At 41.1% G+C, this 16,878-nt stretch overlaps 1 protein-coding gene across 1 annotated transcript; it reads left to right on the forward strand.

Moving 5' to 3' along the window:
• Nucleotides 1-3,016: 3,016 nt before the first annotated feature.
• On the forward strand, nt 3,017-11,145 carry LOC121309389 (sorting nexin-19-like). The gene is given in 10 exon segments (XM_041242289.1): nt 3,017-3,454; nt 4,130-5,846; nt 6,345-6,483; nt 6,569-6,669; nt 6,910-7,034; nt 7,413-7,517; nt 7,796-7,889; nt 8,006-8,165; nt 10,519-10,648; nt 11,037-11,145. Coding segments are annotated over 9 exon segments (2,652 nt in total). The 5' UTR covers nt 3,017-3,454; nt 4,130-4,142; the 3' UTR covers nt 11,131-11,145.
• The last annotated feature ends 5,733 nt before the right edge of the window (nt 11,146-16,878 follow it).

Raw genomic sequence — 16,878 nt, forward strand, 5'->3', positions numbered from 1 at the left:
ACTGTAGACACAGTCCACAGTTTCTGTCTGAAAACTTTTTTTTTTCATGGGTAAAACACTTTAATTAAACAATATTTGAACGGCGTTTAGCTGAATTATGGTAGAAATGTTTTACTTAGAGATTTCAAAATCCATTCTTCAAGTTTCTGTTCTGCTGGTCAGCGAGTATTTGAGTGCCCCAGTGCTCACTGTGCTAGGCAGAGCACCCCTCTCAAAGGGAAGGCTGTCAGCAGCAGGTAGCTTCAAATCCTACTGCAATATGTGAAGGGCCCTCTCTTCAGTGCTATACCTGCCATAGAGACCTGTTACCAGGCTAGTTCTGTTTGCACACTGCCGGAGGGACTGATACAAAGACACTGTGGCTGATCTGATTAGGTGTACATTACACAAGGTGTAAAGTAAAATTGATTTTAATAGTTAGTCAAATCCCTTTAAACCTCACAGTAAATGTCACTCTTCCAGTAATGCAGTGTGCTTCCACAGCAACCTGCTTCAGCAGGGCTTTTACAGGGCTTGTTTTGCCCACATATGACATTATCGAACCATGTGCTTTACACATTTCTGGAAGCAATTGCTAACCTTTTTTAAGCTTGGAAAAATAGGCTGTACAGATTATTAGCGTGCAAAGGACAGGAAATGCACTGGCAGAAAGTGGTGCATGGGGAGACTGTGCAGATGGCAGAAGATTGAAATTAATTAATATCTATCTATCTGTCTGTCTGTCTGTAGGTCTGTCTGTGTATCTATCTATCCAGTGTTGTAACGTATGTTTTTAAAACGATTTATTGTGATTTGATGTACATGGCAGGAAAGGGTTAGGGAATAGTTTTCTTAGCTTCAATCAGAACATATATACATAATATCACACATACATTTTCCTTATGTTTCATTTCTTACCTGTTGTATAACATTTATAATAAATACACATTAAAATACTCTAAATGCACTTAACACAATAGCTATGCAAATATGAGAAATAAATAACCACAACTATGTTGTTCTTAAAATTGAATGAAGATATTTAGAATATTATATGAACAGATGAAGGCTGAAGTCATGTAAGAGCCAGATAGATCTATGCTGCTGCGCCATGCTGTGCATGGCAATCGAGATAGGCGAACCGGTTCCTTTGAAATCGAGTACCCGCTACCTGCTTTAGAACCGACTAACTGGATACAAATATCTGGGATCCGGTTACAGTGGGCATTATTATTGTTTTTAGTAAAACTGATTATTAAAACATTAATTTCTGTCAAAAATACATTTGGTAACTATAATTGACCAAAAAAAAAAAAAAAAAAAAAAAAAAAAAGTCTGCAAAATATTTTTACAGCAATAACGGGGTGTTTTTTAATTATTATTACTTTTAAAATTCTATGTATTTCCCTGGAGAATAATTCAGTCTCACTTTTACATGAAGTGATGGAAACGCTTTGGGGTGAATCTTCTGCACCTCGAGGGGCTCCTTCGCAAGACAATCCCAAGATGAACACGACACGATGCCGGGTATCTGAAAAACGCATTCAACCCCTAGCCGGTGGGGCCGTATTTCGGCTTGGGAACCGAATGACCTGTTTGCACATACCACGTGGTTAAAGATTACTGATTATTTTGTTGACTTTAATTATTCAGATTTCAACGATTGCACCATATTGTCAGAACTTCTGCTCACACATTGACAGACGGACATGTTTTTCAAAATAGTTTTGGAACCAGAATCGAAATACCCGGTTCGGAACCGATTCTAAAAATCTCTTCAAATGCACATCCATAGAAAACAATAAGAATAAACTGTGAAATTCAGACCTGTAACGTTTAACAGGGCAGCGGGCATAAATGAAAGGGGCTGCTGCTTCGTTCTGATTGATTACATTTGCAGGACAAACCGGATTGCGCAAATGGCACTGGCGTTGCTGCGTAAAATACATTTCTGACTTGATGTGTACACGATCTTATAGTGCACAAGTCTGAGCACATCTCTAGCGCATTGTGTGTTAGGAGTTAATTAACAATTTAAAAGAAAACGCTCCTTAATTTTAAATGAGAAAACACGACGCCCTCCCCCCTCATTTTTTTTCCGCCCTTGTTGAGAAACACTTGCTAAAATTCATAGTTATGACGCACGCCCACAATCGTACACTTTGTTTCACTTGACTCAGGCCTTTATTTGCCAGCTATTCGCCCCAAGGCTTTGTGCAATCGGTTGAAGAACCTACACGTTCAAGCGACCTACAAGTACCAACAAAACCTCTGGGGGGTTGGAAGTGGTTTCGCATTTCTCGGAAAACACACACCCCAAACTGAAAAACACAATGCACCCGTATTTAACAGGGACGCGTTTCGACAGTCTGAAAGCAGCCTTACAGTCACGCTGTTGCATTTGCAGAACACAAACAGCGCGTTACTTTAAGAAACGAAACCATAAATTGTAATTTGATGATGAAAAGTATTTTATTCTATGATTACACCGTGTAACATTTTTGGGGAAACCGGGCGAATTTGTGTCTTTTCGTTCACATAAAGTCAGAAAAAAACAACATATGAATCCAAATTAACATGTATTTATACTAAAGTAATACAAAAATGACTACAAAAGCTCTAGGAGTGAGTAGTTTTTCAAGATTACAGTATAATCATAAATCTCGAAAAACTACTCACTTCTAAATCTTTTGTAGTCATTTTTGTATTACTTTAGTACAAATACATGTTAATTTGGATTCATATGTTGTTTTTTTCTGACTTTATGTGAACGAAAAGACACAAATTCGCCCGTTTTCCCATTGGAAATAGTGATATTTTGAAATATCACTGTCCTGGTCACAAAAGCAGAGTTTGTGGGGAATAATAGCCATTTTCTATACTTCTGAGGCATAAGCAATTATGAAATAACACTTACTACCCAGGTACAATAGCGTTACATAGTGTTATGTCTTACAAATCGTTTCTCCAGTAGAATGCGCAATAGCCGTTTCACAATAATGTTACAAAGTCGCCTCCTTGTGGCCAGACATGTCCTGTGCAGGAACAGTATAACAGCGTTGCGATGTTAGTAAATATCTCGTCTGTAGTAAAAACACATTTGGCAGTTGGAGTTTTAGCACAGAGGGCAGGAGGTCCTTTCTTTGTGAGTGGTGGGTGTATGAAATTGGTTGCCAAGCAACGTTTTTGCGTCTGGATTAGGATGAACGGGGCATACGAAACTAAAAATAATATACAAAGTGCAACATCTACCTCGAAACCAGCAGGCGGAGCCATTCGCAGAAACCGCCGATGCAGTGTTTAACATTGACCTTCTTGCCCAAACGCTGCGCAGGAAGTAAACAAAGCCAGATGTGAAGCGTGATGGGGTGTGGGAAGCGGGCACCGTTTCCATTACTCTGCTCTGGTAACCGTGTCTTCTGCTTTGCTTCGTGCAGCCCAGGCTTCAGCACCAACGCTGTGTCGCGCTTTACAGGTAGGCGGCTTTCTACTGCAATGCATGCCTGTATGTGTGTGTTTTTAGTGCAGCGTTTATAACCCAAAGAATAAAACATAAACGCACACCTTCACGGGTCAGTATCCAAAGATGGCTTTGCTAAGACCTCGGAGCAGCACTTATAAACACAGCGAACCTGAGCGGGTACGGGCTATCCCGTTTAAAACACCGCAGACCCGTGGTGTGTGTACATGCGCTCCTGGGTCGTGGTTACTGATTGCATTAACACAGCGGCGATATCATATACCAACAGTGAAGAGCCTAATTCATCATCGATTGGATCTCTGAATTTATTTATTTATTTATTTATTGGTCACGCTTGGCAAATCCATCGTGACGTCTACATCAGTCGATTAAAGGCGTTATAACAAATGAAATAATTCCATACATCTAACCTATTGTACACGTGTCTGCCTGTCTGTCTGTCTGTATGTGTGTCTATCTCTGCCTGTCAGTCTTTGTGCGTGTGTGTGTGTGTGTATCTGATAGAATCTCGTTTGAATGCTCTAATCTCAGATGTGTGATTTTGCCACCACTTCACTTTGCTTGAGTCTTATGTTTTGACAGCAGGCATGCTTGTAAGTGGACTTTTTAATTTTTTTTTTTTAATTTTTTACTTTATTACTGTTTTATGATTTCAACTTTCCACCACAGTTAAGCAACAGGAATGGCCATGCAGCAGCCAGAGGTCTTGCGCTCCAGTGCTTGGTCACTGGGGGAGCTTGCTGGACAGAAGAAGCTGCTGGGTCTTGGAGCTTTGCTGGCATGGATCATCCTCTTCCACTTGCTGGTGAATGTGTGGCTGCTTTGCATGCTCACCAGCCTGCTGATTGTGATGGGAGGCTGGTTGGGATCCCAGGCAGTTTTTGACACCAATAGCGTAGTCCATCTGGAGAGGTTTATCAAGCTGGAGGCTTGCGCCCCCTCGCCGGAATCTGAATCGCAGCTTGACGAAGAAATCAGGAGCACAGTGAGTAAGATTATCAGGGATTTTGTTTCTTCCTGGTACCGGACAGTGAGCAGGGAGCCCGAGTTTGAGACTGAAGTGCAGAACGCCATGCTGGCAATGGCATTGGAGCTGAAGATGAGATCCAGGAGCATGGACAGGAAAGCTCTGGCCCAGAAGAGCATGGTTTTGTTCGGGTGCCACTTGCAAAGCTACATGAGGGTGAAGGAGGTAATTGCTGAACTTGACAAGCAACCAGGTGGGGATGACCGTTACAACCAGGGGAGTCTCTGGAGGCTCTACTCTAAAGTCAGCAGCCCCCATCGAGCTTTAGAAAGCTCAGCCATGGAGGTGAGCCACGCGCGAGCCATTGTAGACCTGCTGTTGCATGCGTTTACGCCGGCCCCCCACTTGGAAACCAGAACAGGGAGGTATGTGGTTGGGGAGCTCATAACCTGTAATGTTCTGCTGCCGCTTATCACAAAGGTGTCCGATCCGGCTTGGATCAATGCAATGATCGTTGATATCTTAACAAAGTCAGTCATAAAAGCTAAGCCAACACCATTGCCATCTCCACTTCCACCACCACCACCCCCTCCACAGGAACCACAGCTAGAAGCTCCAAGTTCCTTACCACTGAAGATCTATTTGGAGACACCGGCAAGTGTAGCACCCACTCCTAAAAGCTTAGACTATTCCAGCTATGATCTTCTTGATCAAGCAGAAGCTTGTCCTCAGCAGGAGAAAGACGAAGAGGAATCCAAACAAGACGCTGAGTTTTTTCCTGGTGGCAAGATTGTCACCAACTACTTGAGGCCAGATGCTTTTAACCCTTTCTATCCTTGTGATGATTCTGACCTTGAATCCCCTATGGCAGATTTCAGGAAAAGCTCTGAATGTTTGGTGCTTACAGAAGAAGCTCTACAATCTGACAGACTTAGAGACTGCGTTACCCCTACAGAATTTAGCAGCGCCCCAGGACTTGAAGAAGCAGTGAGAAGTGACCATGCAAGTTTGGAAGAGGGCATTCCGGGGCCGTTGGATCAGAACCTGGAGGTGCAAGTTAAAAACGAAGCCGATCTTTCAGGCACAAAAGAAGAAAGTCCGACCAGCACTTCAGGTCTAGGGAATTTCCTTTGTGAAGAACCTGGCCAGATTCCTTCAAGACAGCCTTTCTTCCAAGGCAAGGAGGCTTTGGCCTCCGCACATGCCAGCAGTAGTGACCCCCAGGAACTGTCCATGGCACTTCCCATGCTGACTTCTTCCTCCTCTACAGGAATAGTTAATCTTTCAACCTTCAGCTTCGAGCCGCTCAGCAGCCCCGATGGTCCAGTTATCATCCAGAACTTGCGCATTACTGGCACCATCACGGCCAAAGAGCACAGAGGCACCGGCTCGCATCCTTACACGTTGTACACTATCAAGGTGGGTTGGTATTTAAAACACTTTCACTGTGGAAGCTTCACCACGTTGCGCATCAGACATTAACCATAGAGTGCTAACCAATAGTTTGAAATGAAAGCACTTTATTCACTTTATACGCATTGATACACGTCCCTTTTTCAGTGTTCACAGAATATTTTGACTTATTTTATAGCACTGCTAAATATTTCAGATACAATGCAATAGATAAACGCGTGCGTCCTGGTAACGTTTACCGCTGGATTGAGTTTGAACTTGGCTTTTATTTTAGCATGCTCAACAAAAATGTTAAAATATATAGAAGTACTAACAGAAGCTAGGAAGATTATTTGGCAAATGTTTATTAATTTATATGTATGAATGCATAGTTGTTATATTGTTATACAGTTATGCTATTGAACACTCAATTGATTAGTGTGCTGTTTTAAACATGTTGGCTCTGGCGGGTCTAGGTGTGGTGTAGTTCATTTCTCATCTCGTTTCTTTCCTGTCCTTCACCAGTATGAAACAGCAGTAGATGCAGAGAACCCAGGCACCCTTCAGCCAGTGGCGTACCACATGGTGAACCGTCGCTACAGCGAGTTTCTCAATCTGCAGACCAGGATGGAGGAGAAAACTGAACTGCGCAAGCTTATTAAAAGTAAGCCGCAGTCCTGCTCTACGTTTACCTGATTTTTGTCTGAAATATTAAAACATTTTATCCTTACCTTGTCATTATCCCTCAGATGTAAAAGGACCAAAGAAGATTTTTCCAGACCTCCCTTTTGGTAATATGGACAGTGACAGAGTGGAGGCTAGAAAAGGCCTGTTGGAATCGTTTCTCAAGGTCGGTAAACAAACAGTGCGCGGGTTCAGCTGAAACAGAGAGAGTCTGGAACTGCGATGCATGCTCTCTTAACCTCTTGAGTTCCCAGGGTCCTAGAGAACCCATTTTATTTTGTATTGCACACTGGACTGTGAGAGTCGCAAGGGGTTAATCACGGTCGCTTGTTTTTTTAAATCGTTTAAACCACAGACATAAAGGGAAGATCATGTTAAAGTGTCCATTTCTTTCTTTATTTTTCAGCAACTGTGTGAAATTCCTGAAACGGCGAATAGCGAGGAGATGCAGGAGTTTTTGGCTCTCAATACAGATGCAAGGATTGCTTTTGTAAAGAAGCCATTTATTGTGTCTCGGATTGACAAGGTCAGGCTTTCAATAAACCTTCCTTTAAAGTCCTTGAAGATTAGAATATACATCTGTAATGCATATGGTATATACACCTATGATGTGTGTGTGTGTGTGTGTGTGTGTGTGTGTGTTGTGTTAGTTCGGTTGTTACAAAGCTATGCTGTGAAAGATAATATTTTAATATTTCGGAACTTATATATATATCTGCGCAGCACAAGCATATATGTATATATATATATATATATATATATATATATATATATATATATGAATATATATATATATTGTTGATTATGTCTCAATTCTTAACTCAACTGAACTCAAAAAGATGATGTTGGCAACACGTCTAACACCACTTGCGATATCACCTGAGACTTACTGTCGGAAGGGCGTCGGAGCCTCTGAACAGCCTTCCCCAGATCGGAGCCTCAGAGCCCCACAGAGGACATTGCAGAGAATGAAACAGGGGAGTCTAAACCGGTGCCAGACTGCAAGAAGAACAAGTAAGAGCAGACCAGGAATTTCCACATGCCGGTATACAGTATACAGGAACACTACACACTGACCCCTTGGGGGGGGGGGGGGGTCAGCCTTTTGAAGACACTTAGCCCTCTGTTTCCTTCATCAACCCCGAAGCTGAAGCCCATGGAAACCTGTACGAGAGTACTTCCTCGCTAAATTTTAAAACCGCTTCGGGTCACAGCAGCTTTTAAAAAGTATGCCACTGCACCTTGTTGCCAGCTAATTATTTGCTAATGTTATCTCTGTTTCTGTCTTTCAGATCCAGGCTTAGATTCTCCAGTAAAATCGCCCCCATTTTCAGTGAATCTGAATTGCACCCTAAAGTGCTTTACTGTTTTGGGGAGAGCAGTACTGTAAGTGTCACCCGCACTCAGCCCGCCACCGATTCTGTTTTGTGCCCACTCTGCCCATCCTGCTGTGCCTCTTTAGGGGAAACTCGTTCTTCCCTATTCCTTGGCTTTTTTTACAGGTCTTTGATGGCCTTTCCCTGGCTGGAATGGCAGATTTCATTCAGGAGCAGGAGAGGCTGCTGGAGATGGGAACACAAGTTGAGCGGGATGGAAAGACTCCCGTGAGCGGCGGTGAAGACAGGGAACCACAGCAGCCTGTGGAGCAAAGCAAGGCAGCAGGTTAGGGTCACAAACACTTGCATTCCTACAGGTAGCTGTGTAACACTCAGGCAGTTGTTAGGAGATCTAATTCGTTATGCTACTGTATGACTGTTGCGCTGTTTTACCAAAGTCAGTCTAAATTGCCAGGGTTGATGAGACCACTAATGATCTCTTGTGCCATACTTATTCTAAAGGTGTTTCCTGCAGTCTTCTATCAGTATGACAGAAACGCCATGTGGAACAAAGACTGTTCCATATTTACATTTCTGCTTTGGTTTCCGAGCTATTAAGAACTTGAAGAGGGTATTAATAACTTACAAGTGTTGGAAATAGTAACCTAATGTTTAATGGTGACATACTGCATTGAAAGAGGAGGGCAGCCGAGCACTGTAAACAAACTGGACCAACAACTAGGCCTGCTGGTTGTAATTTAATGCAAATCGTAGGACATGGTGGCTTGTAGAAAGGATTATTGTGAAATGCAAAAGTGTAATTAGCTTGGATCACACAGCTGTTTAAGCCAAGGGAACCGCTTCTCTGGCCTGTGGAATCTCTGACATAAAACTTGGCAGCGAGAGTTCTGCGTTTTAACACAGAAGAGAATCCAAAATTTGGCCCAAGACTGTTTTGATAATGTGAACAAAAGAAAAACACGTCTTGGCAGAAAATGGGGAACTCGCTAGGGAGCGTTTTGATTAGAAACAGTCGATTTCCTCCTACACAATGCACAGATACACTCTCATCTGGCCTGCCCTTCCTCTTGACATTAATTAGCTTTTTGAGAGGGTATGTTTTCATGGAGCTTGTTTTTTGGGATTCATACCAAGCATTCTTCATCCTGCAGTGTTTCACTGTGTTCCAGCACAGTGTAAGAACCCACATCTGTTGTCTACATGCTGACATTGATGGGATCTGTTCATTGTAAAGTTTTATTATCACGACTTGTTGTCCAGTCTAGGCTCCTTATCTGTAAACTAGGTTATGTGTAAACTAGGTTACAAGTCTTCTAATTTGTGATTTGAAGCTGGAAAGTTCAGTTTTAAATTTAGTTTCTTGGGTTCTGCATTCTTCAACCTCATGCAAAGTCTTTATCAGAAGACTCTCCCCATTAAAATGTTTTTGTCAAATAATGTAGGCATGCTCCTTTTCAACTAGCAGCATTGGGCCATTCCAGTGTGTCTTCAGAGCACTGTTACAGCTCAGGAAACACCCAGGCATGTGGATTGGTTTGAAATACATTATCAACCATTATAAAAAATAAATAAACCTGTGTTCCGTTTACGGAGTATATATGTATTTTCATAAAGAAATGTGTTTAAAGTTCATTGTAATAAGTCTTTGGTCTACCTGATTAACCAGTGCTGCCTTAGACTAGGGTTGCACAACTGAGATCCTCGAGGGCCATTCTGCACCAGGTTATTAATGACATAATTACCAGATTAATACCTTAACACGGGTGGAAATGCTTCAGCTAGGTAATTAAAGATGTGGCTGTCACACAGGGCTGGAATGGCCCTGGCTTTGCTCACTTCTGTAGAGAAACACACAAGGAAATTCCCCTAGCTTTAGAGATGATGTACAGTGCTAGTTACTGTGAAGCTGGATTGTAAGCTGGTGGAAGCACTGTTAAACTGGAATTCCTTATTCCTGCATTTTCAGATACACACGGGCCAAGGAAACCTGCATCTTTCTGCAACGACACATGACGGCCGTCTTAGACTGAATACGCAAAGCTTGATTTATTTATTATTTTATTATTTTTGTTTAAGGTACAATACAGTCAGCTGTCACACATGTTATGTTTTGCTACCAGTTACTTTACTTTCTTTACTGCCTACATTTCTGGTCGTCTCCGGTTCTCTTTTCTCCAGCCCCTTATTGTTATTAAAGGTGCTAGAGCAGACCTCTCCTTTAAGACGGTCCACTGCTACTGGAGTCCCCTAATGTTTTGTGTTTGGCCGTGTCAGATCTAGCTTTGCGTTATTCACCTGTCGCAACGTTTCTGTGAAAAACGATGCAACACATTTTACACATGGAGTTCTAACTGCTCCACCAGCTCTTGGTGTGCAACAATTATTAGAAGTTTACCTGCATTGTATACAATTTATTTATTTATATAGCGCCTTTCACACACAGTGTCCCAAAGCACTTGACAATACAATACATTCAACAATAAGAATACAGTAAAGTTAAACACAGAGTACAGAATAAATTGTAAGATAAGAAGTTACTAAGGAACAATTCAATAATTAAAAGCAACATAAAATACAGTTGAAGAAAAACATGCAATACAATTTATAAAAGGAGAGGAGTACAATTACAAGATATGCTGCATATGCTGCATGCATTTCCTCTTATTTTGTTAATGCAGCTGCTGAAACGGATTTAGCAGATGTAGCCCTGAACCTGCTCAGCCTGCTGATGAAGGAACAGTGGAGCTGGCTGTGCACTGAGAACATTCAGAAGACCATTCGACTGCTCTTTGGGACACTCATTGAGAGGTAGGTTTTGTACGGAGCTCCAAACCTCACGGGGAGAGAGCATTCTGACCTGCGAGGCTGTTTAAAGTGGATAAAGCTGAAAAGTGTGTACTGTAGGTAGTGGAAACCAGGGCGCGCTGTCTAACACTAACTATAGGCTAGTGAACTGTTTGTCTGTATTTCTGTTGTGCCAGGAACGACTCTGGCTACGTAAGGAACAGAAAATACGCTTTTGGCTCTTGCTTACCGATATATGAGATACACAGTATTGGATTAAGTACCTATGTTTGTACAATGCTTAAGCAGTTTACAGCAGTGTGTGATGGTCTGCTAATTTAACCAAACAGGCCAAGTCAAATATTTTGTTTTTTAGTTTCCATGTCTGATTTTTTTTTTTTTTACCTCACAGAGTGAAAAGTAATTACCCTTCAGGCTTTTTCAATGCTTTGGAACCTGAAGTTACAATCAGAGCAATTTATTCCGCAAAACTAGGAGCCCAATAATGTCTGCTTACACGTTAGCTGAGAAGCGGTGCCTCTTTTTGACTATGTTTATATATAGACTCAATAAATGTGGTTTATTGCCCTTTTGAGATTTTCTTTTTTTTTGTCAGTACTAGGCATTAGGAAAAATTATATGCTGTACTATTTAAGTACCCAAATGAGAGCTATTAGCTGAAATAAATCGGCTTTTGATCTGTCACATATATCAAGAATTCGACCAGCATTAAGCCTTAGCAAGTATTAGTTTCTCTTACCTGAAACTCTATACGATTGCTTTATTAATCAGTTGATGTTTAGTTAGTAAAATCCCTTTTCCAAACATGGATATTATATTTGTGCTGTCAAGTGCATGAGGCCACCCAGACTGCAAATGGTTGAAAATCAGCTTTTATCCAACACACCACCTTGTATTGTGTATTGTATAATACAGTGAGCAAAGCATAATTAAACACCATAGCCAATGCTATGTGATGCAGTGTTCATCTGATACAAGGCTTCTTAAACAAAGACATTTCAGATGGCTGTATCACATCAATGGCAGGGTCTAGTTTACATTATATTGGACTTTGGAGTCCATTTGAAGTAATCCTTACTTTAACTAGCAAGGCATTGTCAATCAATCAATCAGTATTTATACAGCACACTTCAGAGTGCTTTACATTAAATAAAATGTACATAAATGAGAACATATATTCATAGACAAGAGAATACATTCATGATCAGCGTCATTTAAAAGGTTCACCTTACTGCATGCTTATTTAGTGATGCAGTGCACCTTCCAAAGTGTGTCAGCCTGGGTAACATTACTAAGCAGGTGTACTGTAACAAGTTTTAATACGTGTGTTTGTCAATGCATGGGTCAGCTTGACACCGGCACCACTCAAAGCATTAGACTGCTGCAGGCTCAGACCTAGTTCACGCGCATCGCCAGCCAGTTTAATTTCCATTCAAGCGGACAGGCTAAATGCTTTCTAATTCCATGCAGTTATACACGGTGCGTGGTTCTCTGCACACAAGTGCACCAGCGAGGTAGGATTTGCTGAATGCCACGTGTTGACAAACACACTTTTGTGACTGTCAGCTCTTTGCTGCGAGTTGTCAGAAATTGCTGAAGGCCCATCATCATACTCGAGCATGTTAGCTTGATGCCAGCCCTTCTTGGCAGGTTGGTGTCACAAGTATTTAGCAAAGGGTATTTTGAACTGCCTACTTTATTTTTGGAAAGAATGTGGAGTTCTTTTCCAGTCTCTCTCCCCCGGTTACTGCTTTTTTCCATCTTCGTTCAGCATGCTTTTTTTGCAGTGCTTAGTCTATATTCTGACATTACCTGAGACTCTGCGTCACAGTGCCGATTGCAAAAAGGACTGCATCTCAGTGGCAGTGCCAGAGCTATTACCTTATAATGGCTCTGCTGTAAAAAAAAAAAAAAAAAAAAAAAAGGTAAAAAATTGAGCTGTGGAACTCGAAGCACTGAAATGTGTGTGTGTGTGTGTGTTTATACTCCACACTGTCTCTTTGTTTGAAGAGAAACTGGGAACCATATACCGAAATGAAGTGACAATTATTTTAAAAGGTAATCTATGACGTGAGCAGGGCTGAGACATTGACAGACTCCTGGCTTGGAGGAAATAAAACCTATACCTGTCCAAAGCTGAGCGATGAAAAACGCCAGATATCCGTATTAAGAGCAGCTAAAAAAAAAAAAAGATGACTTCATGAGACACATTGGGTGCTTATGTTTATTCGCTCGGTGTGTCTGGTCTTGTGACTAGATCGAAGCCAAGCACGGACGAAAAGTGCTGTCGGTTGAACTTCTGGGATCTGCTCTCTTTAGCCATTTAGGGTTAGAATGCTGCTCTCAGACGAGTGGTGCTCTGAGTTTCTGTAATGAAAGAGAGGTGTCACATTGAATGTTAAATCCACCTTGTCAGCCGCTATTGCAGAAACTCATTTTCCAGTCATTCTGGATTGGTTAGTAAAATGGGTAACTTTTGGGCTGCGCTTGTGGGACTTGCTGCTAATTCAAATCTGTTGCCTATTGTTAGAGACAAGTTTCTGTTCAGAAAGAAGTTTGGTCAACAGGAATCTACCTTGGAGTTAAAAGGGCCATAAATACCCCACCCTAGTCCTTCATCGTTCCTTGAAAACGGATAACAATTCAGGGTTCCATTTCTCTTGTGAGACAGCGTGATCATTAAAAGCATTGGCATGTATTTGTGGAAGAGTATGTACTCTGCGTTGCCACGGAGTTTGGTTAAACGGGAAACCACATGGTAACCCAGCGGGGTGTGCCAATAGTTCTATAAACGCTTGTATATATTTATTTTTGCACTTTACAGTAACAGAGGTGCCCTGTGCTCTCAAATTATTTTATATTGCAGCCTGTCTAGCGAAAAGCACAGGCCACCTTCAGTGCAATACCTGCAGTGTGTCTTGCATCAAGTGAAGTGTTTCAAACACACAGTGTGTGGCCTCTATCACTCTGCAAGGGGGAGCGTTTGAAACCACTGACATTTACTCTCCTGTTTATTCACACGGTGTGATTCTGTCACTCGGCATAGCAGGACTTTTTTTTCCTCAAGTGCATATTTTCAAAAACTGTGTAAATAAATATGCTTTTAAAAACCGTTAACAGTCTCGACATGGGATAATTCACCTGTGAATGAAGTTAACCATATTGTAGAGCCATGTATAGTGTGAGCCGTCTGTTGGACATGCCTGGCCTAACACAGTAGGCAAGGTGTTTGACACATTTGTTCATATATAGAACAAATATTGTTCAGATCAATCTGGCATCAACTACACACGGTTGCTACAGACACTCAATTTGCCCATTGTAGATGCTAGAGACATCCAAGACCTATTGTAGATCTGGAACCAACCAGGAGGGCAGAATCAGTTGTATTCTTCAACAGAATCAGTTGTATTCTTCACAGAATCATTCGTATTCTACAACAGAATCAGTCGTATTTTTCAGAATCAGTCGTATTCTTCAGCAGAATCAGTTGTATTCTTCAACAGAATCAGTTGTATTCTTCACAGAATCATTCGTATTCTTCAGCAGAATCAGTCGTATTCTTCAAGAATCAGTCGTATTCCTCAAGCAGACATCAAAATATTTGCTAACAGATGGCAGATTCAGATACCACAGCCCCCCCCCCCCCCCCCCCCCCCCCCAAAAAAAAAAAACAACTCTGATTTTTCAAGTGTTGCTTAGAAAAGCTCGGTATTTCACTATCTGTCAAACTCGAGTAATGAGCAGGTTTTTTAAATTTATTTTTTTATTACAGTTAGGGTTTACTGAGTAGCATTTAATAATGTCAGGAAATGGAGGCAAAAAAAAAAATAAAAAATGGCCCCAAACCCCAGCACTGCTGTTTTAATTAAACCAGAGGCGTGTCGCACAGTGGTGCCAATTACACCACAAATCCAACAAACCAGCGCCCATTGCATTTTTACAAGAGTTAAGCTGTTTTAAGTGAAACTCCAAGCAATGAACTTCAGATTCTAAGAGTGATTGATTCCCAGGTGGAGTTTCTGAGTTGAGCTGCAGTATAAAGCACTTAAATACCTAAGCCACCCTTGGATTGCTTTGTCTACATCAGATATTCTATATCAAATGCAGAATTAGTGTGGCAATTTTCCAAATTACAATTAAACAAAGAAGTTCTGGCGTCTTTTGCTATTAGACAACATTTTATGAACCACAATCGTAAAAATGTTACTAGTTGTTTTTTTTTTTTTTATGCTGCTTTAGATTTGTATTTGCAGGGCTAAGCATGGACCAGTTCATGATAAAGTGTGCATTTGAAATGCATTAGACAGGGAAGATGTGTTGCTAATTGTGCACGCAGAGTAAGTTACTGTGTCCAGTTCGGGTACATAAGTGCAGTGAGGGAGTTGCTAATGGAGTTTTAATAGTTTTACTGATGATAAACATAAAACTTTTTTTTTCTTTTCTTCAAGTCCCATTCAGATTAGCCACAGTTTAAGTAGTACATACAGTAGTCACACCCATCCCTTCAATGGCTATTATATGCTCAGTACAGGTTTGACTCTCTAATGAATACGTGCCCCCGCACTCTCTCGTCTATCCAGAAAGTCCCTTTATTGTTGTCTAATAGGACCGCCCTGTGTTGTTACAGCAATTGTGACTTCAGTGTTGAACATCTAGTATTAGTAGATCTCTTATGACAAGAACGTTTAAAGATTGGGAGAGAAGAAAACGTTCAAAAGAGGTACCACAGCCCAGGGAATATACTTGCAGAATCGCCCCAGAGAACCAGGCCCCTGTACCTGCAGATCGGTCTGCTTTTTCTTCATCGTCAGCACTTCTTGTTTTTATCAGGTTTTTTTAATTCACTGATTACATTTTTGTAACTGCATTAACAGCCCTAACCACAGTTTATAGGCCTTTCCAAAGAGCATTGCTTATTCACTTAGTCATAAGATCCCGTTGAGAGTTTTCAAAGCCTTTGGCACTCCATCATTTTGATCGAGGGACGTGCCAGTGTGGTTTACAGCTTCATTGTAGTATCACAAAGCAGGGGGCCGTTGACCTACTTCTGTCAAGTAAATTATTTTGATTTTCTGTGCAAAATACTACACTTGAGTTAACTGGGGAAGCTGTGCTTGGAAACTGGAGAGGACAATGGATTTCAATTAAATTGTATAGCTTTATAGCAAGCGCAATGTGGTTGTATTTTGTGATTTATTTATTTATTTATTTTTGGATCCATCGTTGTTTTGAGCACATACTACAGATGCTGTCTTTTTATTTTCTGTTTTTGCATTATTAGTATTTTTTTTATTGGCTAGGCATTTAACCAGGAGAACACTTTTTTTTCATTTGATTTTTGTTCTAAGAACCAAGACATTCTTTCAGTTTATGGGCTGTAAACATGCTTTTTCTATTTACGACTCGAAATGATCTTGAAAAAAGCATTAACAAAAGCAGCGTGTAATGTAATCTAAAGTCTATAATATTGGCTGCTTCTGCAGCTCCTTTGCCCCAAAGATCAGCCCTAAAACTCTGCAAGACGACAACCCCTGCTGTCCACAAACCAGACTGATCCTTGTAGATATTATGCAGCTCATATGTATAGTGGAATGTGCTCATGGTTCATTTAGTTTTGTTTATGCAGTCTGCCCTGTTGGTTTTCTGCAGAGCACGGGTTATGCAGAAGATTCTGTCAGCCAGGGAGAAAGATGACCGCAATGAATGTCTTACACCCTGTATAGTGAGGTTAGACAGAGGGATAATGCTGCTTTTAATCAACAGCATTTTCCAGAGTCGCCCTGTAATCGTTTTTGAAAATAATAAGGCTTCTCTGTTCAACAAATTGCCCTTGGCATGAAGGTTTACAGCAAGCCTGTTTGAGGTTTGTCCAGAACAGTCAGAGTCAGTGGTTTAAATCAGTGTTTCTCCGACAGCCTCCTTTCTGATGCCTGGGAGTTCACTGACACATATGTCTGTAGTAATGCCTTTTCATTTCAGCTGTATAAAGGAAGAAGCTTAACCGGCCATTTCCATAGAACATCTTTATATATGTCTATGCGCAGTGCTTTTTGATTCTGAACAAGTGACATATTGAACCGTTGCCACCACGGGGCTGGGCTGGGCTGTGTTTCCTGTCTTGGCACATCTCTTTTATATCATTGTAAATAACTAGTACTGGTTAATAATTGCATAGATAACATATTAAATGTAGATGTGTATGTCCATTTAAAAAAAAAAAAAAAAATATA

This window comes from Polyodon spathula, unplaced genomic scaffold, assembly GCF_017654505.1.
Source record: "Polyodon spathula isolate WHYD16114869_AA unplaced genomic scaffold, ASM1765450v1 scaffolds_1258, whole genome shotgun sequence".
Lineage (NCBI taxonomy): Eukaryota > Metazoa > Chordata > Actinopteri > Acipenseriformes > Polyodontidae > Polyodon > Polyodon spathula.